Source organism: Vulpes lagopus, chromosome X, assembly GCF_018345385.1.
Source record: "Vulpes lagopus strain Blue_001 chromosome X, ASM1834538v1, whole genome shotgun sequence".
Classification (NCBI taxonomy): domain Eukaryota; kingdom Metazoa; phylum Chordata; class Mammalia; order Carnivora; family Canidae; genus Vulpes; species Vulpes lagopus.
The window spans coordinates 35,257,545-35,283,977 of NC_054848.1; the positions used below are offsets into that span (position 1 = coordinate 35,257,545).

The window sequence follows — 26,433 nt, forward strand, 5'->3', positions numbered from 1 at the left end:
AAAAACGAAGGATAAAAGATAAGTTAAAAGAAGGATAAAGTCCAGTCACCTGCTCCTGAACAGCGGCAGAGCTGGGTAAGAAGCAGGGGATAAAGGTAGAAATAAGACACTGAAGAATGGCAGAGAAGGCCTCGACTCTGACCAGAAGTGATTAGAGAATCAAGCAAAGTTGAGAACAGATATGCTACAGCTGCAGTGAGATGTCTGAAACTAGAATTTGGTAGTTGATAGTTACCAGAAGTTCAAATCATCTTAAAGTGGAATTAGAGCATCTAAAATTCACTGGAGAGCCAATATTCCAGTGACCAGATAACTCTGTATAGTATTATCATATAAAAAACGGTCCCAAATAATATTAGGTCACCAGAAGACTTTTGCTTCTGATCACATTCTTTAAAGCTTAAAAAAGTCCCTGACTGGGAGAGACAGCACAGTGCTCCAAAAGAAACTCGGCTGAGATGGGTCAGCACCAGAAACTTCACTTCACCCTGGACGGCACTGAAGTTGGCTTCTTCAAAGTGAGGGCGCTGTACCAGGTTTCTTCCAAGCAAAACATTTTACTGTTTTGTTGATAATGAATTAAGTTGGGATTGTTTAGAACAACCCCAAGCATGGTGGGGAAGGAAAGGGAGGCAGAAGTTAAGCAAGATAAAGAAAATGTCACAGAAATTTAATGCAAGGGTGGAGCATTCAAGTTCTAGGTTTCCTAATTAATGCTGTATGCAGAAGTAACCTATAAACTATATTTGCCTAACAGAAAAGTTTCCATATCTTCAACAGATGAGAATGATTGTAGTATTTGGGATCCTTGATCAATATGAACTATTCACTGTCTCTTCTCAAAGACTGGTTCCTTCTTTTTTACCCAAATCCTACACTGAAAGACAACTACGGTGCTAAATATTCACCATCAGTCAAGTTAGGAATAGCTGAAGAAAATAAACTTGAAACAAAGAAGTAGAGGTTTCTGGTCAAATTTCAGACATGTATCATTAGAAATTAATTATTGGCCCCACCAGCTGAAAGATAAAGGAGGCCAGGAGAAGTCTATAAAGCTGATATACACACAAGTGAGTGTCACTGTTTTGTTTTGTTTTTTTAACCTAGTTTTATTAAATATTGCTTCTTTGGGATGTGTTTATAACAACTCCCAGAACATTTTCATGTAAGGACTCAAAGCGGGCATATTAAAATACAGCTTCAATATAAAGTTTATCACAGTTTTACAGTATTCAAAAATGACAGACCTGCCTTAAAAAACAAAACAAAAACCAAAAAAAAGGACTATTACACCCAAAACATAAGAAAACAATTAAATAAACAAGTTTGGCATTTCCATAACTTTATAGTATAAAACAGAATATTAAATCTATTACTGGCAAGCGGACACCAATGTTTTACCTAGTTTGAAATGTGTCCCATTTAAACACACTATACAAGTTCACTATACAAAAGATTGATGGTCTTTTTGATGAAAGAAGTGCACCCTGAAAATTTTTGCCAGTTTAGAATATTTTAGCTCTTAAAGTCAAAAAAGTCCTTTTTTAAACTGAAGGCTAAATTCAGATTTTTTTTTTTTTTTTTCTGTTTTGTCTCATTTGTCAGCCTTCCTGGTTTAAAAACAATAGTGTCTATGGACGCCCACCAGGGGGCAGTGTAAGATTAGCCATTAAATCACGAACAGCTGCAAATATTGTGCATTCACCTGCAACAGAGAAAAATGGTCATTAGCTATTCGCAATACAGGAAAGATGATGTCAACACACCGGTGGGGGTAGGGATAATTAAATCTAAAATCAGCAAGAACTTCAAGGGTCAAAATAAAAGTCTAAATTTTAACTGCACAGGTTATAGGGAATTATTAAGCTTTGTTGCTAAGTATCAAATGATACTTGATTCAGGTTTTATTTGTTTTTCTTCTCACGGGGAAATTCTGGGTAAGTTCCAGTTGGGTTTGGATTTAAGAAGATAGGCCTCAAGTTTCTCTGTAGAAACAATGGAGCATTGGATAAACCTTTAAATTTGGGTTTCAAGGCTACTGACTGTTTGTGCATTTGAATCTAATGAAAATATCTAGTTTAGATTTATGCATCAGTTACAACATCAATGATGTCCTTCTAATGTTGCTTTAAAGGCTGGATAAAAATGTCTGTGACCGCACTGTGCAATAGAACTTTTTGTGCTGATGGAAATATTCTATATGTGCACTGTGGCTCCTGAGTACCTGTAATAGCTTGTGTGACTAAGGAATTCAATTTAAAAATTTTAGTTAATTTTAACTAGCTTGAATTTAAATAGCCACACGTGGCTAATGACAGTTATATTGGACAGTGCACTTCTATGACATATACTGGAGTTTTCTCAAATTTAAAGGAAAAGATCAACTTCTGGAGTTCAACATTAATATCAATTAATAAAAAGAAAAGTAATTTTTCTTAAAAGCACTTCACTGGGAGGGGAGGAAGTGATGGGTTGCGGGAGAGGGAGGCTGAAGTATGGCACAACGACAATTCAAAAACAAGACTTGTTTGGGGCAGGTGCGGGGGGGGGGGGAGGTAATGGGGGAGGCTAATAACTCATCCTTTCAATGTCCCCTTTGCTCAAAGAAACCAAAGACCCTGCCTCTTCTTGTGAACATTACACATACTTAAATATAATAAACCCAAACCAGCTGTAAAGAATATAAACCAAAAGCAATATAAACCCTTTCCTGGTGCATGGCGTAATGCTACAGTGGCTGCAAGTGAGAGAATTGGAGGCCTCAACTGAATAATGGCCTTTTGGCAAAGGGTGGGGTGTGCAGTAACCCTGTGCAAGTTACTGCAAGCTTCCCTCCAACTGGTACAGAAAAAAAAAAAAAAGAAACCCCAGTCTTGCCCAGTCTAAGGTAGATACAAAATAGACTGAAAAAAGAAAAGAAAAAAAACATTCCTAAAGCATCCCAATAATTTCTCAAATAAAAGGAAAAGTTACATCCTTTTTCCTTTTTAAAAACACATTTTCATTATTGATACGTAGAAAAACTTATTTGATCCCAAGAGGATCAACACATTCTTTTAATTGTAAATTCCACAAGACATAATAATGATAATCATCTGCTTGTGAAGGAATGGCCTTATCATCAAAGTTCTACCGAACTGCTACTCTGAAAATTCTTCAGCTTTGAACTTTGATTCTTAAGGACCTATTTTTAGCTGAAAGAAGAGATAAGTCAAAGGATGGAAGCAGAAAATTGTAAGAAGTGGAAGAAGTATCACAACAAAAGAAGCATACTCTTCTCTACTGCCCAGTGCAATCCTTGTAAACTCTATGTGAGTGAAAACTTGCCTATGTATATACAATATGGAGAAATAAATAGCTGAAAGTGTAATTTCTCCCATGATTCCTGTTTCTGGTAAAGTTTTAACACTGTGGTACCTAAATAATGTTTCAGAGAACAACTTTCCCTCATTTATAAACACAACTCTGTTGTCATGCAATTCTAAACAGAAAGCTACAGAGGACTTCCTTAATATCAGAAATAAGCAAATTTTAATTCAAATTTAATTTCCTTAAAAATAGCAACAGGCAAAATGGAAGAAAAGTTCTCCTTGCTGAACTTTAGGTTTTTTGACCAGTTAGCACTGCTGGGAATCGTGCTGTTACGTGTAGGCTACCACAGTATGGAAGGGACCTTGTTTACCTGCCAGAAACATTCAGGGTTCCTTGAAAATGTTGTTTGAGAGCTTCATTGTGCACTTGGTGAAAAGGTTCACTTGCACCCGCCTGACACTTATATAAGAAGCCCAAAAAAGCAGTGATGCCATTTGTATCAGCTTTTATTCTTCACAAAACATTTAGAAGATACAGAACTTTGAATGATAATATTCTATTCATGATTGAACCATGAAATATGAGAAACCAACATGCATTTCAACTGGTGACATACAGAGTGGCAGGTATCAATGGGAGGGCAGGAATTCACAGCCATGAAAAAGTCTATCATCCTAACCTAGGGCTCTGTGGCAATGTGTGCTATAAATACAAGCTTCTGGCATTAGCAACTGGGTCAGTCCTGATAGTGAAATCACTAACAAAAATGAGGTCCAGGCAGCAGAGACATGGACAAAAATGAAGAACCAGTGAGAAAAGAAGAAAGCGACAGGCAGACATTAAGAGGGCCACAGCAATCAGTGCTCTATTACTAGAATTGGGGATGAGGCAGGTAAGGAGGGAGCAGAGGGGAGGAGGAGGAATCTCTCAAAAAAACTTTTATAACATATATGCAATAAAATATCATCTACTGGTCATGTACCTTGTCGTGGTGGGTTCATCTCTGCAAACCTCTTCAGAATGTTGCTGACCATCATGGGAGCAGCAACAGAAGAGTTCTGCTGTCTGGGAATGTCTGCCTGTTGGGTTGTACCTGAAGCCATGTCATAAATGATCGGAACTATAATACTAACAGGTTCTTGGGGAGGGACCGATGTTTTCTGAGTTAGCTGAAGCTGAAGACACACAACACATACAAAGAGAATAAAAACGTAGTAAGAAAATAAAACATTTGCCTAAATTTATCAAAGGTGCTATTATTTACTCTATCAGATTAAGATACCTCAGGCAAAAGAAAACTAAAGATGACAAAAGTGACAACTGAGTATTATGGTTAAGATCCAAGTGTGCCACACAATTGCCTAGAGTTCAATACATTTCTGTTATTACTGAAGGGACGGGGAGTACATCATGTCTACACTGACAATTGAGGATCTGAGCCTGTGTTTGGCAGTGACAGTTAACTCTGCAGTAATTTAAAAGTTGTCCTATTATCCTCACATGGCTTTTTCCTTGGGGGCTCTGTACATGCGACAGCACATGCATGCGCGCGCGTGCGCGCACGCACACACACACACACACACACACACACACACACACACACACACACACTGTCTCACACATGTGCTGGGTGTACTTACAAAAAATAGCATTTTGGATTTCAGCACCACAGCAGGTGTCCCAGGGGGTGCAATTGGAGGCGCACTGGGAGGGATCGTCAGGCAAAACTGGACGTTCCATTTTAGTTGTGTTGCCTGGTCAGGAAACTGTTTTTGAAATCATGATAAAGTCATGTGAACATTTAAAATTACATCCTAGTAGAGGAGTCTGAAAGGTCAGAATTTTATTTTATACTCCATTATGTACAGAACATAAAGATTATAGCCTGCATTATTTCAAAGAAAATGCATACATGATGTTACTACATGAAAAGTCAACTCCAGACCGAGGTGACATGTTTCCTTCCTTTTCTCCCACTCCGTTAATTCCCAAGGCCAATGGATTCTGCTTCCTTGGTATCTCGGACATCTGTTCCCACCGCTCTATTTTCATGGATGCCACCAAGCTCCAGGATTTGTGACTTCTCTTGTGACCCCTAATGGTCCCTTCCAGTGGCTTCCCTTCCCAGCTACTCCATCTACCACTGCCAGAAGAATGTCCTAGAGCACAGTTCTAATTGACCTCACAAATGTTTAGTGACATGCAGTAACACATGGTGTTTGTTCCCTTCCCTTCCCCTGCCAGGACCTAGACCTGGCATTCAAAGCCCTTCTTAACTGTAGCCAGCCCAGACTTCCTAGGCTCATTCCCAACTCCTTCTCTAAAACATACTTGTCAAATTGTGTTAATAATTTTAAACTGTATTCTCTGGTGTTTTTTGTTTTGTTTTTTAAAGATTTATTTATTTTAGAGTGTGTGTGTGCGTGCGCACGCACGCAAGCTGGGAGGAGGGTAGAGGGAGAGAGAGAGAGAATCCTGAAGTAGACTCCCCGCTGAATGCAGAACTGGACTAAGGGCTCCATTCCAGGACCCTGAGATCAAAATCAAGGGCTGGGGATCCCTGGGTGGCACGGCGGTTTGGCGCCTGCCTTTGGCCCAGGGCGCGATCCTGGGGACCCTGGATCGAATCCCACATCAGGCTCCCGGTGCCTGGAGCCTGCTTATGTCTCTGCCTTGTCTCTGCCTCTCTCTCTCTCTGTATGACTATCATAAATAAATAATAATAAAAAAAAAAAATCAAGGGCTGGCCATTTAACCGGCTGAACCACCCAGTCGCCCCTACTGGTACTTTTTTTTTTTTCTTTTCAGCCACATGAATACCTATTCCTTCAAAAACTCAAATGGGTATCTTTTTGATACAAATAATGTTTCCTATAGGCTACCAGAGCAGAAGCCAAATGTTGACTATTAGCAAAGGAACATTCCTGTCCTGATACTAACAGTAAAACACCAACTGGAAAAAGGAGTAAGGTATTTGGAATTACCCAAAACAATACTAGAAACATTTGAAAGTCCTGTAAGCTTGGAAAAATATAATCAGCTGTCACCTGAATTCCATTTATATAACTGTATATTTTCACAGGAAAGAAGAGGGATTAATCTCCTCCAGAGAAGAAATTTTTAAACAAATGATATTAGGGCAATTTGGGGCATCTGAAAAAGCTAGATCCATACCTCACATTTGACAACAAAGTATATTTTAAATGGATCAAAAACCTAAATAAGTAATTTATAAAATGAATCTACAACAGTATTAAAAGAAGCCACGGGAGCATCATTTCAGTATCCGAGAGCAGGAAGAGTGAATTAAATATATTTGTTTTAAGAGGTAAGCCACTGGTAACTTGGGTTGTCTGTAGGGAGGGAGACTAGACAGCTAGACAGGGATATGTGGGAAATTTCCCCCGTATCACATCTTGATCTAAATTCAAAAATTAAAAGAGGGCTGTGTTACCTATTCAAAGATAAATAGAAATCTTAAAAATTAAGAAAAGTAGGAGAAAAACAGAAGTACATATAAATAGGTGGAAACCAATAAATACTGCTCCCACCCACTCCAACCTCCAGACAGACCTTGGTATACAAAGTATGCATTTCTCTGTAACTTACCAGCTCTAGCTTCATAATATGCACACAGTCCCTGAGGATGTGTGTAGGAGCTCCTAACAGCTTGGTGAAGGCTATTAAAGTGTTGGCTTTAAATGGCGGTCCTGCAACCTATAAGGATGAATAAAGCAAGTTACTCTGCATTCTACTTTGACTCTTCCCTTTTGTCGATTGTACAAGCATACTTTGGAGATGTGAGTTTAATTCCAGACCACCGCAGTAAAGCAAGTATTGCAATAAAGCAAGTCGAATGAGTTTTCTGGTTCCCCAGTACATATAAAAGTTACGTTTATACCATACTGTAGTCTATAAAGTGTGCAATGGTGTTATGTCTTAAAAAAAAAAAAAAGAACCTATCTTAAAAAATACTTCATTGCTAAAAAAAAAAAAAATACTTCATTGCTAAAAAATGCTATCACTTGAGCTTTCAGTGAGTCACAATCATTGATCACCATAAGAAATAATGGGAGAGTTTGAAATATTGCGAGAAGTACCAAAATGTGACAAAGAGACAGGAAGGAAGTGAGCAAATGCTGTTGGGAAAATGGCCCTGACACACTGGCTCCATGCAGGACTGCCACAAACTTTCAATTTGTAAAAAACATTCAGTATCTATGAAGCACAAGAAAGCAAAGTGCAATAAAACAAGGTATGGCTGTATTAAAACTATGCATTAAGAAACACATACTCTTGTTTCAAAGAATTTCTCCAAAACTTGAAGTTCATCGGGTTTCCACTGTCCTGCATTTTCAGGTGTCACTTTTAGCTGAAGTGTTTGATTGGTTTTGGGACTAAGGGCTACTCTGCATTTCAGCGCATCAGTTTTAAACATGATCACTCCAGGTTCATTGGAATTTATCAGCTGCAGCTGCAAAACATGAAGGATGCACGGAGTTAAAATGTAAGACAAAGAGAAAATGAAAATGTTGCTGAGAGAACTGTTTCAAAGGGAAAACAACTCAGCTGATAACTGTTCCCAAACAAAAATATCTAGGCACTGAGCACCATCAATTGCTAACATCCCAAAGGAACCACACATTAGGGGTCTCTCAATGGAAGAATAGAACAAAATCTATGGAATATCCTCATGAAACAACAACAAACTTGAGCTGGAATTTGGTAGTTAGATCCGCAGGGTGGACCAATACAGAAATGTGAAGGTCAAAAGAACATGTTCAGGAATTCCAAAGGGAGACAATCAGCAAAATCCAGACTGAGAAACTCGAGAAGACAAAGGATATGGTTTCTTCAACAAATAAAATGTGTAAGAAGAGATGGAGAGGGAGCCTACAGTTTAAAAGGGACTTAAAGACTTGTTTGGGTTCTACTGTAGACTGTAAAAACTGTAACAACTTGGGTAATCTGGACACCAACTAGCTATCTGATGATAAAGAAATGGTCTTTATGGATGAAACGACGTCTGAGATTTGCTGTCAAACCATCTGGAAGAAGCTATAGAGAAAACTATTGACAGGGGTTCACTGTTGAGGGTAGGTGATAAGAACATAGAAGTTCATACTCTTATACTATTATACTCTCAACTTTTATGTATAAAATTTTCCACGAGAATTTTTTTTTTAATGGCACAGTAGAAGAATAAAGAATACCATTATAAAATGTTGGATCTGGACTGGGACCTTATATTGGCCCAGCAGCTGGCAAATTTTTCTGTAAAGTAATAGTGAATAAATATTTTAGGCTACATGGTTTGTCTCAATTACTCAATGATTCCATCATAGTTGAAAGCTACCATCAACAATAAGTAAGTCAATGGGTGCCACTATGTTCTACTAAAACTTTACTAAAAACAGGTGGTGGGTAGGACTTGCTCCCTGGGCCAGTAGTTTACTGACCTCTGCTCTAGTGTAACATGTTGATTATGCAGATGAGCAAAATGAGGTTCAAAAAGAGCTGAAAGTTTCCATGGCTCTTAAGTGGCAGAGTGAGGATAGACCACAGGTCTCATAATAATCATTTTTTAAAATGCTAACTATTTAACTTATGTTAAAACCTCTGTAATTTTCAAATCTGTATATAAAGGTTGCAAAATAGCTTGGTGCCATCCATGGAGTGGGTATTTTAAACATTCACCATTCTACCTCATTAACACATACATATATCAAGAGTTATACATAACTAATATATACTGAGCGATACCAAGATATTACGTTAAGGGCTTTATGTGAAATACCTCCAACTACCACAATTGCTAGGAGTTATATAAATACTATTATCTACCATTATTGAAAAGTAAAGGTTGTACTAGCCTAAGGTTGTACTAGCAGGTAGCATGGCCTGAGTACAAACCCAGACAGTTGGGACTCCAGAACTGGTAGTAACAACTCTGCACTATCTCCTGAGGGTATCACCATAGGACACAAGTCTTTTTCTTTTTCTTTTTTTTTTTTTTTTACAAGTCTTTTTCTTAATCAGTTCAGTTGTTCATGTATCTAAAAAGGAGCTTTCAAGCTTGTGATCATAAATAAGTTGATTTCAATGGAGAATCTGATTCAAAGTCAGCCTGCCTGCAAGAGATTCCAAGGCCAATAGTTGCTTGTATGCTACTCTCTGCAAAGGCTGATCTAGGGTCCATCCGTCCAGTGGCACTATGGGGACCCCATGGGACCTATCTACGGATCCCTAATGTCAGCCATAGCACAGCAAACTATAAAATGCAGGAGCATGTTAACAGAAGAATGAAAAAGAAAAAAGTGGAGTCCATTTTTAATGCTAGAGCAGGGTGGAAAGCAGTTTCAACAAGCTAACAGAAGTGAGGGAACATCATCTTAGTTCAGATGTCACTCTGTGGGGCAACGTAGCACCCACCTCCAACAATCACCACCAAGGAGTTCACTAGTACCCATACCGTTTCTTGTTGAATGATTCTTTGAAGGTGCCGTCTCATGATGACCGATCCAAGGAATCTCTCAAGCGGAGAACAAAGGTAACTACCTGCCAGGCCAGGTACAAGGCCTGGTGTTGGAGAGGGCAGCAGTAAAATGTTCAAGGCACTATGTGTGAGGATGGTAGGTATGGAGGCTGCCCAGGAGCGCTGAGGTAGTTTACGAGGTGGAGGCATGTTTGTTGGCAAAGTTTGGGAACCTTTTGGGAAGGAAAACATGTCATTTCATTTACAAAAACACACGGTTCCATTGTTCTGTTTTGCTTTTATTATAAATCTTTGATATTCTAAAGCAATCCATACTGTTTTCGTTACTCCTTGTGGTGTAACAATCATGTTAGCTTCCTGTCAGCAAAATGGCCAGTTATTCTCCCTGTAGCTAGGTCCCTTGCAAAGTGACTTTATAGCAAGCCCTTTGAGGGGCAGAGTCTATTTCTTGACCCAGAATCTGGGCTGGCCTTGTGACTTACTGTGACTGAAAGGATGCAGTGGAAATGATGTGATGCCAACTACAAACTAGGATTTCGCTCATGTTCTTGAAACCCCATCCAGCCACCAAATGAACAAGGCTGTGATCAAGTATGAGACCACATGGAGCAAAGGAAGCCATGCCGGCTGGGGCCATTTTAGACCAGCCAGGCCCCAGCCCATGTGGGAGCTGACCACAGACACGTGAGTAGCAAAGCAGAGCCTAGAAAACTAACATTATGTCTGCAATTTTCTCCTGTGTTAATTTATACAACCTTGTCAGTTAACTTTAGGTGTCCTTTCAAGGTCTAGTTTTGCAGCTAAGTTAGTAGGCATAACAGAGGCACTGGGACTCACCTCAAAAGATTTCTGGAGACATTTCCCTTTCTTACATTTTGCTTGACTATGCAAATTAACTATTGTTAACCAATTTACTAAAGGGCTAAAAGTTTAAGTTATGAAGTATCCCCATTTAATAAGTAGGTCACAACTTTCCAATGTGAGGATGAGAAAAAAATAGGTCATTTGGAGGTTAGGCTAAAATGAACACTAAAGTGATGGTGATGCTCACTTGTTCCAGCTCGAGGGGAATGAGAAGCATCTGGAACTGGAGAATGTAGTGATGGATTGGCTGGTGACATTCCAGGCATGCGTGTTGCTGGTGAGGGGCCAGACACTTGAGGAGACCCTGGCCAGTTCCCAGCTCGTCCGCTTGGTGACACCATAGTGTATGGAGAACTAGGGTCTAGGGTTCCTGTAAACAAGTAAACAGATGGTCTTCAAAACCTGTATTTTAACAACTGAAAAGTACTTGGCAGTGCTGAAATGCTCGACCCTTTACAAGGTGATCATTTTTTCTTTCGCTATTTCACCGAAGTATGATGCTTAACATGGCACATCTGAATCTCTATTTTGTGTAGTTTATGTACTTTTATACATGATACAACATTAGAAAGGATAAAATTTACCTTCACACAAGCTTCAACATGTGCAACATGTAACCATCTACTTTATACTATGCAACAACCTACTACTTTCAAAACCTATTTGCAAACATCTTTGAAAATGTCAAGGAAAAAAATCTCAAAGCTCATTTAAGGGCCAGAAATCTTGTATTTTTCAAGTAACCCTGACAAATTGTTTTTTCATTCTATTCAAGGCTGAGGAGAGGGAAATTTTTCCCTTTTCTTTCTAAGAAACGAACCAAGAATCAAGTTTTGAAAGCAGCAAATTACTGAACAATTTGATATTTAAATTTCATCCTGTAGACACCTTTAACATATTACTTATATGCCTCTGTAACCAAATGACAAACTGAGAAAATACTTTTACCATATATCACAGAGTAAATGATCCTAACTTAGAAGTCTTACAAATTGGTAAGAAAACACACAAGAACATAGAAGCAGGGATAAAATAAGAAATACCAAAGACGTGTGAAAGAAAAAAGGTTTAACATAATTAATAATCAAGAAATGCACATCTTAACCAATAAGATACCGTGTTTCACCAATCAAATGACAAAGATTTCTGAAAGTCATAATACCCTGTGTTGGCAATGATTAAGGAAAATAGACATCCTTGTTTGATGCTAAAGGAAATTGGTATAGCCTTTCAGGTGAGCAATTTGCAATGTGTTTCAAAAGCTTTAGAATTTCTCAAACCCTTTGAGGCAGCAATTCCACATCTAGGAACTTACCTAAGGGAATAATCATGTGAGCAGAGAGGATACCATTTTTAGTTGTAAAAAAAAATGGAAACATTCTAAACATATAATAAAGAGGGCAATTAAATTATGGTATGTCAAGACAAAGGAATACTATGAAGCCATCTAGTATGATGATGTAGAGTTTTTACTGACAGAAATGTTCCTACAATATTAATACTAGAGAGTAAAATCACAGATGCTACACAGCTGTAAAAACTGAGCAAGTTCTTTATGTTGTGATTTGGCACAGCATTCAGGAAAAATAGATGAAAAAAGTAAGGCACTGAAGTATGCTGTCACGTGTGTGAAAGGGCAGAGAACACTTACAGTATCTGCTTGTCTATACATACATCATCTCTGCAAGAACACATGAGAAATTAAGAACACTGAATGCCTCTAGGAAGAGGAACTAGGTGGTTGGTGGCACAGAAACACTTCACTGGCTACCTCTTCTATTTTTTACGAACCAATTCAAAATAGAATTTTTTAGTTAGAAAGTTAAAAAATTCAAGTCTCAAAACAATACATATGGTACAGTCCCAATTGTGGGGGGTAGGGTATTTGAACGGATAGACAAGCAGACAGGTGGAGAGCAGCAGAGAAGCGAGCAGGCAGGCAAGCATGGGGTGCGTGATGGGAAGTGCAAGGCAGAGTGGGGGAGGGGGGGAGTCCAAAGTAGATGGACGAACTGGTAGATCTCTACATGGTGGGATCAGGACAAATTCATTTTCTTTTGTGATTTCCCCAACAAACAATGTGCTAAGGTTGCAATAAGAAAATAACTTAACAAAAAACTACTTTCACGTCAAATTCTTATGCTAATCGCGATTTCCACGTATGGACTCACCATGTGGACTAGCAAAACTGGCCCCTGGTCCTATTGAGATTCCATGCGAGGATGGGGGAGGAGTTGGAACAAATGACGCTGGTGAAGGGGCTCTCAAAGCCCCACTGGGGGAGCTGGCAGCATGCAGATTTCCTAATAAAGGAAAATAATTATAGATGATCTTCGCAGGACACATAATATGTCCTGGCCAAGGACCTCAAGTTAAGACTCTCTCTACAGATTAAAGAAATAAGCAGTAAAGCTCCCTTAAATAGCACAAAGAAAATCTGGAATGATTTTGTTACTGAAAAAGAGAGAGATCAATTCCATGGGGCCCAAATTCTAGCTCTTCTATTGACTGAGCTTAAAAACAAAACAAAACAAAACAAAACCCAGTGTACTTTTTTATTCACTCATTCACTCTTTCAGCAAGTGGGCATGAACGTTCATTTCATGCCAAGCATTGCTGTAGGCACTGGGGATGTAGCAGTTGCCAAGAGACAAAAATTACTGCCCTCGTGGAACTTCTATTCTAGTAGAACGAGAAAGACAACAAATGTGTATCAGGTAGTGGTAAGTGCTATGGAGAAAACCAGGGCAAGGAAAGGGCGCAGTATCATGTAATGGTGGAGGTGGGTGCTGTTCTTTCTGTAAAGCAACACAAGACCACTCTAAGGGGTCACATGGGTAAGTGAAGGGTAAGGTGGGCAGATACCCAGGGGGTAAGATATTCCAGGCAAAAAAAAGAGTGCAAAGGCCCCAAAGGCAGCAGTAAAAATAACAGGTAGAGGGGCCGGTATGGCTGGATCTGTGGGAGCCATGGGGAAATGGGAGATGAGGACAGAGGGTGGTGGTCGGGTTCCCCAGATCACACAGGGACGTGTAGGCCACTCCAAGGACTCAGGGTTTACCCTGAATGAGATGGGAAACCACTGCAGTTTGGAGCAAAGGAGTCATAAACTACCTTCTGTTCTAGAAGGATCACTCTATAGTCATTGTGTAAAAAAGAGACTACAGGGCAGGGGCAGGTAAACCAGTTACAGGGAACAGTAATAATCCAAATGAAGGCTAGTTAATGGCTCGGTTGAGGGTAGAGGCTGAGGGTTAGAATCTGGATAAATTCTCAGTACAGAGCAGGCAGTGTCTGGGGCTGACTCAAGTGGGTATGAGAGAAAGAGGAGTCCAGCAAGACTCTAACAGCTCTGGCCAGGCTGCAGGCAGGAAGAGGCTGCCATTTATGGAGATGAGGTGGAGGAGGGGGGACAGACTGGGGGGTAGGTGGGTGGGAAGTGTTAGAGGAGTTAAGTCTCAGCCATTGTCTACACAAGGACATGCTGACTAGACAGCTAGAAAACATAGGACTCGAGCTCAGGGTGGAGGCCTAGATGGCAGATATTAAAAAACTGAGAGCAATGAGCTTAAAGATGGGATTTAGCCACAGGACTAGTTTCAACCGAGGATCAGGAAAGGGGGACCTATGCTCCTCAAACCGCGAATAAATGTTACACAGAGAAACTACATTACCATCACTTTCCTCAGTATCTACACATTTCAAATTCTTACTACTACCTAAGAGAATTTATTTTCTACGTTCTGTGCCTAATGGAGTGCCTTACAAGCAGTTAAGTATGTCCATCAACTTGATTAACCTTTAAGCGTCATATTTAGATATTCAGCTGTGGGTTTTGCTGTGGAGATTCAATGGATAAAGTGCTCATACATACGGCTTAGCACATAGCAAGCACTGTATACCTGTCTGCTACTATAATTATTCCAAAATAATTACTTCTGCTTCCTTTACATAAAACCTCTCTCGTATCCTAGAAACACATACGCCTTGGGTTCTATGCCCACATCTCCTGTTTTGCTCCTTGCTCTCTAGCAGCTACTTCTCAGGCTCCTACATCTGAGAAGCAGCTCCCCGTACTCCACAGGGGCAAGAGCTCACCCACTCAACTCAGCCTTCAATGACCTTCAGTGAAATGAAGTAACTTCCAAATCTTCCATCTGTGGTTCCGTCATCTCTGATGAGCAGGTAAGGGGTCATCTACCCAACAAATCTGATACCCATCTTTCTTGCTAGACTTAAGCTTTAAGAGTAGGACTGGTATCTTGCTGACTGCTAAATCCCCAGCACCATGGAGCATCTGGCCCAGGGCAAGAGCTTAAGTGATACCAAAGAATTGTTTGGTTAAAAGTAAAAATTAGGTATCCTCAAGCAATTTTATAGTGCACTTCATGGGGCTGCCAACAGAGCCATTTTGTTTGGACAAGCAGGTTGTGCACTGGCCTGACAGGCAGGGCACCTTTCATATATAACCAGCTTAGGAAACTTGTTCTGTAAGGGATCGTTTAGAAGGAAAGCAGCCCCCACTACTGCATTAAGGGGTGTGGCTGGATTCCCACGAAACTACAAAAACAGTCGGTGGGCAGGACTTGGCCCATGGACCTTGGTTTGCTGGCCTCTGCCACAGATTGTGTTGTGACCAGCGCTTCTCCGAGCTGGCTTCAAGCCTGGCTCTGGGTGACAATACCTCCACTTAATTCAAACCTTTTCAAGTGCTCCCGAATCATGAACACAGCTTTCACAACCCTGCCATAAGGAATGAATAGGAGATACCTAGCCACAGATAAGGAGTGGTCTCTGAAGGTCTAGGCTACATGTGTGGTGCGTGTGTGTGTGTGTGTGTGTGTGTGTGTCCATATCTGTTCTGGATGTCAAAGTTGAACATGACAGGAGAGGAAGTAGTATCTTACCTGGAGACTGTGTGTGCATCATAGAAGGAGACTGATTAACTGTGCTGTGGTAAGATGTAGGGGGTGAAGTAAGGGGATAAGCACCTGATGATCCCGGTTGCTTGGGAAATGGCTGCAGAGAAAAAAAGTAAACATTGGTTAAAAAGCCACCTGCATATAGTATATAGTACAGACAGCACATAGCATTCGGCTGGTGTTAACCTTTACACATTTCTGTGGTTATGAAACAGGAAACATGAGATACGGAAATGTGTAAATTATACATCAATAACACAAGTTTTTAAAAACTCCGACTTTCAAAATATTTTAAACAGCAAAAACCTCATTCCTGACCTTATATTACCATTGCTTATATACCTCAAGATGGTTTTTTTGCTTATTTTATCTACCAGATCACTGATTTTTCTCTATCATTTATCTACCATTTCACTGATTATAAGATCCTGAGCACCACCCCCATGCCCTTTACTATCTCTGAAGTCAGGGTGTATCTTTGTATCTTGCAATTCATGGCACAGCATGGTTTCACTGGCAGCTTTGTTTCTGGCAGTTTATAAAAAGTAGTGCATCTTACACTTGGTGGGGTTTTACAGGCAATCAAATATGGTAGTTCAACCTGACCTCTCCTCACCCTTACCTTCATCTCCAGTCACGAAAAACCTAGGACAACATAATCCTTCCTAGTTTCTTGTTTAAGGTACAAATCACATATAGTAAAGAACACAAATCTTAGAAAATGTCCAGTCTGATCAATTTTTACAAATGCCACAGCCACAGAGATCAAGACATTGAACAATACCACTAGTCCCCCGGAGGCCTCCCTCATATGCCTTCCAAGTCTTTATCACCTCCCCAAAGGTAAGCACTATTCTGACTGCTGTCACTCAAGCTTAATTTTGTCTGTTGTCGTATTTCATATAAATACTAAATGTATAGTTATTAGCGTCTGGTTTCTTTTGTTCAACATTAGGTCAGCAAGATTCACCATGTTGTTACATGTAGCAAGAGTTTGTTTTCTCATTTTTGTATTCTTTCTTTTTCTCCATTTTTGTAAGTACTCTAGTGTACGAATGGACCCAGTTTATTCACTCATTCTGTTGCTTGATATTTGGGTAGTTTGTACTTTTTAGATAAATATGTTTGCTATTAATATTCTTGTGTTTCTTGATGCATTTCTGTAGCACATATACCTAAGAGTAGAATTTTTAAGTCAAAGCTGTGCCTAATGTTCAGATTTAGTGCTCTGGAATACCGCTGAAAGGTTGTTAGACCACTTTATGCACCCTCCAGCAGTAAAGGAGTTTCACTTGCTAATACCAAATGCTGGCAAGAATTATCAATTTTCTCCTTAAAGCCATTTTTGTGGGTATGGAATATTATCTCACTGTGGTTTTTTTTTTTTAAGATTTTATTTATTTATTCATGACAGACACACACACACACACACAGAGGCAGAGACACAGGCAGAGGGAGAAGCAGGCTCCATGCAGGGAGCCTGACGTGGGACTCAATCCCGGGTCTCCAGGATCACACCCCAGGCTGAAGGCGGCGCTAAACCGCTGGGCCACTGGGGCTGCCCTCTCACTGTGGTTTTAAGTTGTATTTCTGTGATGCCAAACGATATAGAACACCCTTTCTGTGCTTACTGGCCATTTGGATATCGTCTTTTATGATCACATGGCTAATCACCTTACATCATTTTAAGTGCACGAATCTGAGATTAGTGCTACTTCTGGTACTGTTCAGCTGCCATCACTAGAAGCCTCCTCTCCCTATGTTATTATTTTTTCGTATGGACTTTCTGGAGATCTTGGGCCCACCAAGGACCTCCTTGCCTTTCAAAAAAGAAGCCCTGACACCTTAAGAACCCATTAAGTTATGTGAATGTGAAGCTATTTGGAATTTCAGTGAGACATTACCTGCTGTTGGGGTGGTGGTTGAAGCTGTGAGATTAAAGAATCCATCATATCTCCTCCAATGGGAGAAGGGGGATTATCGTCCTCATTTACAGACCTTCTTCGAGCATCCTGATTGCTGTCAACAAACATATTCAGGAATGTCTATGGATATAAACAAGTAGAATTCAGATTATTTTATTTAACTTTAGTATTTTTAATCATTCAGACTATTTTAACAGAAAGAAATATACTATGCCCATCACTAAAACAGAAGTTGGATACACAGCCACTATTATGAGGACAACCTGGAAGACATTGATAATTTTGAAGGGGGGAAACTGAGGAAACTGGTTAACCACAACAGAAACAACATCTAAGTTAAAAATCCTGTCAAGTAAAAAGTATTGTGCAAGTAACAAAGTTGAAGAAGTATACCCTGGTACCTCCTCATACTAGGTCGAAGTATTTTCTTAGTAACTTCTGAACCAGAAATGCAGGGGGGAAAAAAAAAGTTGTATGTTGGCCATTTAAGTAACTTAAGTGACTTGGGAAATTTCCTATTTGGTGAGAGTCCTCACTTTCTAAGCTAGAAAATATGACAGGAGAACTGAATATAGGAACTAAGCCATCTTTCCTCTTTTTTTATCTGACATGACTGAAATTTTGAACCACCAAGAGTGGGACAATCTTGTTTTATGGGATATGTCATCAAAAATTAAGCAAGGCTATGAGGGTTTGTGTTTCAAGCATTTTCTTCCTTTTAATACTCTCCACCTTCCCCATCTTCAAAAACATAGATCAAAAGCTTGTCAGGATCACTCAAAAGCTTTTAAAAGTACATCGCTTGATTTCTAATAAAAGATGATGGAGTCACAACGCACCATTTTATCTTTTCCCAATACCCCACTGAAACTCCTTAAAAAATTTTTTTTAAGCAATAAGTTACAAATACAGAAAGAATGGGAGAAGAAAAAAAATAGCAATGAATTCTGGAGGCTGCAGAGCAGATGGCTGAGTGGTAAGTGAACTATCCAATGTGAGGAAGTTGTATCCTAAAGCTGGCAGGGGGGAAAGCCAAGAAGCAAAGCTATTTCCGTCCAGATCCTCAAGACACGTAGGAACTGGCAGCAGTAGACACCTCTGGAAGTGGGGATGAAAGTGGGACTAAAAATAGGACTGGCTGGAAGTCTCTTTAAGAGACAATGAAAGCCTCCCAGAGCCTCTGTCACTCTCACTGTGTGAGGTTGACTTCTACCACTCTGGTGGAGGGTCTTTTACTAGGGGGACTCTAGCATCGATGGAAAGGAATGCCGTATTAAAAATGAAGATTATGGGGCACCTGGCTGGTTCAGTCAGAAGAGCATGCGACTCTTGATCTCGGGGTTGTGAGCTCGAGCCCCACGTTGGGTGTAGAGATTACTTTAAAAAAAAAAAAAGAAGATTAAAGTTTACATACTGAATGTTGAAAATAGTAGTTTCCTTCTCTTATTTGACTTGCCAAAAATTGGGGGCCAGATGCACACCATCTATGCAGAGACTTGAATACTCCTCCTCACCAGCCCAACAAAAAGACTTCAATCTACTGACACTGATAGTTACCCAAGGAAATGGCCAAAGCAGACCATCCTAAAGTGAAGACCATAGTCAGCAAGTCTCACCTTCTACTAAGAGCTGCAAGTTAAGCATCACTAATATGAGAGATTAAAACAAACAAACAAACAAAAAGCAAAGTGGATAAAATGGAGATTCTGGAGGAAGAAAAGAGGTAAGAAAAGTTAAGATAGCCATATACAACAAAGATGTCATAAAATGAACACTGAATGAACATTAGGAACAAAAGCGAGCTCCTGGAAGTTTTTTAAAAGATGGCAAAAAAATAAAATAAAAAAAAAGATGAAAAGGAAAAAACAAGGAAATCTCTCAGAAACAAAGAGATAAAAACAGAAAACATAAGAAAAATCAGAGGGTAAGTCCAGGATACCAAACATCAGAATAGTAGTGGTACCAGAATGAGCTAACAGAGAGAACAAAGAAGAATCAAGAAATAATACAAGGAAATCCCCAGAGCAAAAGGATTTAAGTTTACAGAGTGAAAGACTCTGCTTAGTTACATAAGGTCCAAGAACTGGAGATTAAATACCTCAATTGTTATAATGGAAATAAGAAGACAATGGAGCAATGTCTTCAAAGTTCTTACAGAAAATTATTGGAATCTCAAATTCTACACCTAGCCATTCTCTCAATTAGATGAGGGTAAACTAAAGATATTTTTAGGCACACAAGATCTCAAATTAACTTCCCACGTACCCTATTGAGGAAACCGCGCAGAAGCTATTCTACCAAAACAACGGAGTTAAACCAAGAAAAAGACCCATGGTCCATGCCACAGGGCATGCAACACAAGAGAGAGGTCAAGGACTCTCCCTCTTCACCATCCTCCTACAGATTCCTAAATCAAAACTGTGCAAAGAGTCTGGAGCACTGCCATTCCAGAATGGAGGTCAGAGGACTGTAGAAGAGATTTCTTCAAGATGAAACCAGTGAGATTTCTGATATGTAAACACACTGAAGCGAGAGTTATATCTATGGGAGAGACTTTAAGGCTGAGTTAGTGATTAAGTATAGAGAAAGCTAGGCAAACTAGTAAATTAATAATTCCCAGGAAAATAAAATGTTGAACAAGAAAAAGTAATCATACTAAGCTTGGCAGATAGTGTTTACATATTTATAATGAGAATACTGAACAATCATCTAACTGAAATTGCTGCATAACCATACTGTAAGGATAGGAGGAAAGAAAGAAGGTGTAATGGGAGCTGCCTGAAGAGGCATTAAGAATTAAGAATTAAACCATCATCTTCCACTGCAAGGATGTGATAATGCCCTCGATTAAGAAGTCCACAAATAGCAATGTAAGCATGTTATTTAGAAACAGGGATGTAAATACCAAGAGAATCACCATATAAGAGCTGAAAACAGAGCAGGAAAATGGCAAGAGTGGGCTGCAAGCAACTAATTTTCCAAACAAGTCTTTGTAACTATCTGACTCTAAACAACTGAGCTATTATACAAGAATCTGCAGGGATTGTGGCCCAGGACCCTACATTTTAAAAAAATCTCATGGTTGAACTGATGAATCAAACTTTCTCAATAATCAATGAGAAAGACATTGTTGAAGTTCCTTAAAGTTCCAACTAGCAAACAGGACTCTCTTCAGTATCTTCCTTCCACCTTATTCATTACAAGGAGAGGAGATTTTATCATCTCATGCACGTAGGCACAGCACTTTAGAACTTCTCGCTCCTTTGGAAGGACGCTGCAGAGGTGATAAACTAACACAGCTGTATAAAACAGGAATTTGTTCTTTGCCCCATTATTTTCCCCTTAAAAGAATTTAGAGATATTTATGTTTACTCGTGCTATAATATTAAAGTCGGTTACCTTTAGTCCGGGTGCAGGATAAAAACCTTCCACTAACTTGCTATTATCAAAAAGACTATAGGCACCATCTCGTATCGCCACCACTCCTCGGCTCCGGCAGTAAATATCAATGCAGTACATGTTCCTGAAGGCCAGTCTAATGTGGGTGGACGATTGGGGCAGGATGGAGAAGCACTGGTAAGCAGTGTTGGTTCTCTGGGTCAAGCCCAACATCGGCACGGTGGGGAGTTTGTTGATGGCATTTAACGGAGCCTGAGTATCAAAGAGTACCTAAAAGGAACACACACAGTGAGGGTAGCAAGTTTCTGCACAAATGCTGAAGCCTCAGAATCTTCCATGTCTAATGGTCATGAATGAGCCTAGGTCTTCCTGGCACAACCCATATGACTTTCCCTTGAAGAGAATGCAATGTACACTGCTGCATCCTCTTTGAATCAAAGAAAATTCCCCAAGAATGCAAGATATAAAAGATAAAAATATGCACCCTTGTCAATGAAGACAAGTTAAGCCCACATGATTTTTAGAGTTTTACATGGTACACTAACACTGACAGAGGCTTATGTTTACATAGATAATAAGCTTAATTACCTGTAATAACTGAACCACATTTGGGGTTTTGTTGAACATTTCTTGAAGCTGATGGAGAATGGTATTGTGACAGTTACTGCAACCTGAGTTTGGGCCAACAGTTCCCAAAGAAATGTGAAATTTCTGATGTATGGAATTCCACTGGATGCTAATCTAAATCAAAGAAATTACAGGTTTCAGAAACTGAGAAAGTAACAGATTCAAGTAAAGAAAAAACAATGTTTAAACAGTAAGGCAGAATGCCAAAGATCTACATGAGGTCTTTTTGGAAAGCCAGTCATAAGACTGGGTTCTATAAACTCCAGAAGTACTGTTACTATGGACAATTACATTCCCGGAGTAGGTGCATATTAGCCCACCCCCACTAAGTAAAACAGAAAGAGGAGGTGTTAAAAGACCAAATCTGGATTAAGCTTTGTTTGAAAATTATCACTGGTGGTTCTTACTTTTCCTTTTTTCTGTAGGACTGAAGAAAAGTCACCCTCTAGGTGAGTGCTGTCATAAAGGGAAAGGAAGTCATTTCTAACACAGATGCTTTCAGTTTATAGATGTTAAAACACTCAAGTAATTTCTCATATTACTTGAAATGGAAGAGTCCAGAAAGAAGCCAAATGGTTGAATTTTTATGCTAAATTTCTAGGACTTTACATATGGGTGGGAAGAAAATGAGGAAACCGAGATTACAGGGAATACCTCCCAAGATTGAGACATGATCCAAAAATGTTAATAATCATAACATGACCAAAAGCACAGACATACAGTAATGTTCAAAGCCATTCATAATCTTCATTATAGGAATCACGTTGCTAACCAGGTTTGAAATTGGTGAAGAAAAAATACAAAAACCAAAAATACATTACCTTGTCCAAAGCTCATTAAGATTATAATACCCCATCAAAGAGGGCATAATTTTTGCTTTCAATTTTAAAGAATTAAGCATTATAGTATACTAGTCTACAGTATTTATATCATCAAAGTTTTTAAAATTTACTTTTAGCCCTAATTTTTACTTGAGTCCTCAATTATTTCAAGGCAGTTTTCATAACTTTTGAATTCTTGGTTGTTTTTTTTTTTTTTAAAGGATTTATGAGAGGAACTTCAGTTTTAAGTAGTTCATAGACTTACTGAGCTTCCCTTGGTGGTTCCATAACACAAGATAAGTTTACGGTAATTATAGACACGGACTTCTGAGAAAATATTTAGATGAGCAGGTATGTCTAAAGAGAAAGGAAGAAAAAAGGAAACTAAGGTGACACATGCAAAACTTTAAAACCCATATTTGAAGAAGCAGGCATCTGGACAGTATCATATGCCTAGCTGGAAAGATCTCTAGATACGTTAATTTCATCAAAAAAATTTTAAAAAGTAAAGCAATGGCATAGACAGTGGGGTCTGTATCCATTTCTACATAAGGGGTCTAGGGCAGGAGTGGAGACTAATGAAGCAGTATAGCACAGCGGTCAAGAGGTTCCAATTCCAGCTCTACCCTTTAGTAAATAGCTGTGCAACCTTCAGCAAGTTCCGCAGTCTCTGTGACTTGTTTTCTTCATTTGTGAAATGAGGAATACTAACACCTACCTCTCAGGGGGATTGTGACAATTAAATGAGTTAACGCAAGCAAACTGTCTGCTACATTGTACAGCCCATAGTAGACTCTCAATAAATACTTTTTTTTTTTTAATTTTTATTTATTTATGATAGTCACAAAGAGAGAGAGAGAGAGAGGCAGAGACAGAGGCAGAGGGAGAAGCAGGCTCCATGCACCGGGAGCCCGACGTGGGATTTGATCCCGGGTCTCCAGGATCGCGCCCTGGGCCAAAGACAGGCACCAAACCACTGCGCCACCCAGGGATCCCAATAAATACTATTATTATAATACGGTAGAGCTCGGAGTAAAATTTTCTGGATAGGTACGAAAGTTAACAGTGGTTGTCTCTGGGGGAAAGCCTGAGGTAGAAGGGAAATTTATTTTTCATTAGATAAAAGGGCGAGCGGGGACGCTCCCTTCCAAAAGGAACGTTATCATATGTACCTGGTAGAGAACGTGCAAATTCCAACACACATTCATATAATCGTGCAATGCTATTCCAGTCATTAAGGAACATTTCAACCACTTTCCTACCACCAACGGGTTCAGACAACAGGTTTTCATATGTCAGATAAACATGCCGGGATGGCCCTACAGGATTAAAAAAAAGAGAATCGCTATCAATACTAAAAAGAAAACCCCAGAAATATGCAAAGACAAAGTGTGTGAAGCATCTTACCTTGCTCCCTAGTAGAAGTGCCATTAAGTGGACAATTTGCAAATACTAACTCCGCCACCCAGGTGCGGTTATTTCTACCTTGCAATCGGAAAGTGCAATCGAGAAGAGAGCGATCCAGAGCTTTCTGGGTTTCTTCATTCACACCCTTACAGGGAGGAATTCTGGCAATGAAAGATAGAGCATATGAAGTGTACTTTGCATTATAGAAAGACATGAGCACAACCTACACAACAGACAGGGTATCACATTAGGGCTTCAGTTCAAACTCCACTACTAGGTGCTTTCTGCAAAAGAAGGAAGTGATTCATAGCAATTCACAGCAATTCATAGCATCGAACCCACTTCTACTCACACCAACACAGATTAGGACCACCCGCTTTAATGAAATGTTTGTCTGAGTGTTTTAACAAAATGTATTTATCTTCATCCTTATTCCTGTTATTAGAAACGCTATGATTCTTCAAAGTGAAAAATCAAGGATATTGGCTTTCTATGAAATCTACCTAGAACATCCTCAAGGAAAAGGGGAACAGAATACTTGTAAAACCACTCTGAGAACAGAATGTTACAGTGGAAAAGAACATGGGCTTTGGAGTCAGGGACCTGCATTCTAATTCTGACCCAGTCACATTTAACCTCTGAATTTCAGTCCCCCAACTACACAATGGAGAGAATTACCTCCTAGGTCATTGATTTTAAAACATGACACCATATGTGTAAAGTGCTCATGGTAGCTGATATAATGGTATTCATTCGTATATGTTAGCTCCCTTTGCAGTAAAACCAAGTCTCATTCACTGATACCAAGACAAAATCACAGGTCTATTATCTCTACTCCCCTCTTCAGTAGAGGTAACACTCATGTGATAGAGCTTTGCATGTACTAACTCATTTAACATACTGTCACTTGAATATATCACATATAGAAGAAGAATGCATTGGCTTTAATGTCATAAAATACCTACCTATCCATTTTCCTTTTGCAGCTTTATGGACTATCTTATCATAAAACATTATGAAGTCATATATTCTCATGTTTTCACAGTAATAGATGAAATAATGAGATACTTTATATTTTTTAATTACACATTATCCTTTAACTCATAGGGAAGATGGGTTAATTCTCAGACTTGGTATAATGATTATCTATTATCTAAGTCTACAACAATGGGAAATATGGAATCTTGATTCAGGCCTCTTATTCAGAAACACCTAGAATAGGGTTTCTCAATCTTGGCAATATTGACATTTTAGGCTAGATAATTCTCTGTTGTGTAGCCTTGGCCTCTCCCTACCAGATGACAGTAATACCTCCTACCCACTCTTTTCAGTTAATGATCACCAAAAATCTCTCCAAACATTACCCAATGTCCCCTGGAGGGCAAATTGACAACCACTTGCCTAGAATAAACAATTTAAGAGCAAAAAAAGAGCCAGAGATTGCAGATGATTAAAAAAAATTTGGAGGCTTAAGAAAACAGCTACACAGGTTGCATAAAAATAGAATTAACATAGTACCAAAATTTTCTTAATTAAAAATTCCACCATAACTCCTCTTATTTTTATTATTTTTTATTTTTTAAAGATTTTATTTATTTATTCATGACAGACACACACACACAGAGAGAGGCAGAAACACAGGCAGAGGGAGAAGCAGGCTCCATGCAGGGAGCTCGACATGGGACCCGACCCCAGGGTCTCCAGGATCAGGCCCTGGGCTGAAGGCAGTGCTAAAAGCTGAGCCACTACCGGGGCTGCCCCATAGCTCCTCTTAAATGTATAGTTTTGTTTTTAACATTTCAAAAGTTAATCTTTTGATTAACTTGTAACCAAAAGTTGATTAACCAGGGATGCCTGGATGGCTCAGTTGGTTAAACGTCTGCCTTCAGCTCAGGTCATGGTCCCAAGGCCCTGGGATAGAGCTCCACATCGGGCTCCTTGCTTAGTGGGAAGTCTGTTTCTCCCTCTGCTTGTGCGCACATGCTCCAATAAATAAAATCTTTAAAAAAAGCTAATCTTTCATACTTATTTTTTATCACTCACTACAAGATTTGCCCAATGTTATTTGGGGTAATTACAGAAATTGCATACATTGCATATATGCTTATCAATTTTGTAGGTATACTGAGAACTTTTGCCTGTCCTTACCCCTGAAAATACAACCTCAACTCATAAGAGTTATAAAACAGCCAATTTAGATAGATTTTAATCTTGATTTAAAAAATATAAATGCAAGGACGCCTGGATGGTTCAGTGGTTGAGTGTCTGCCTTAGGCTCAGGGTGTGATCCCGGGGTCCTGGGATTGAGTCCTGCATCGGGCTCCCCACAGGGAGCCTGCTTCTCCCTCTGCCTATGTCACTGCCTCTCTCTATGCCTCTCATGAATAAATGAAAATTTTTAAAAAATAAAAATATAAATGCAGTAATTATCTTCCTTTCACGTAAATAGGTGTTTTGTGAAATCCATCTGGTTTGAAAATGAACACAAAGAAGCCAGAATGTTTTCAAGGAAGAAGGGTAAGACTCCTTTCAATTTATGCCAAGGGATAGCATGACCCTAACAATGCATTCTATGTCACCTTCTTTATCTGGGACACACAAGTAATTGGCTCAGCTTCAAGGAACCTGTAAACTATTTATTTCTTTTAAGGTTACAAATG

General features: G+C 39.4%; 1 protein-coding gene across 2 annotated transcripts in view; it reads right to left on the minus strand.

Annotated features, from left to right (window-relative positions):
• Positions 1–1,088: 1,088 nt before the first annotated feature.
• MED14 (mediator complex subunit 14) overlaps positions 1,089–26,433 on the minus strand; it is a 65,112-nt gene continuing 39,767 nt past the window's right edge. Inside the window, exons 17-31 of one of the 2 annotated variants that reach the window (XM_041740841.1) lie at positions 23,774–23,934; positions 23,539–23,685; positions 22,632–22,723; positions 21,507–21,659; positions 20,919–21,188; positions 17,499–17,639; positions 15,580–15,691; positions 12,844–12,975; positions 10,860–11,042; positions 9,785–10,020; positions 7,607–7,786; positions 6,922–7,029; positions 4,953–5,078; positions 4,295–4,487; positions 1,089–1,705 (exon numbers count right to left, since the gene is read on the minus strand). In XM_041740841.1, the coding sequence (XP_041596775.1) occupies positions 1,632–1,705; positions 4,295–4,487; positions 4,953–5,078; positions 6,922–7,029; positions 7,607–7,786; positions 9,785–10,020; positions 10,860–11,042; positions 12,844–12,975; positions 15,580–15,691; positions 17,499–17,639; positions 20,919–21,188; positions 21,507–21,659; positions 22,632–22,723; positions 23,539–23,685; positions 23,774–23,934 (2,308 nt within the window). In that variant the 3' untranslated portion in view covers positions 1,089–1,631. The remainder of the gene's footprint in view (positions 1,706–4,294; positions 4,488–4,952; positions 5,079–6,921; positions 7,030–7,606; positions 7,787–9,784; positions 10,021–10,859; positions 11,043–12,843; positions 12,976–15,579; positions 15,692–17,498; positions 17,640–20,918; positions 21,189–21,506; positions 21,660–22,631; positions 22,724–23,538; positions 23,686–23,773; positions 23,935–26,433) is intronic. The other variant, XM_041740842.1, reaches the window with a different exon arrangement.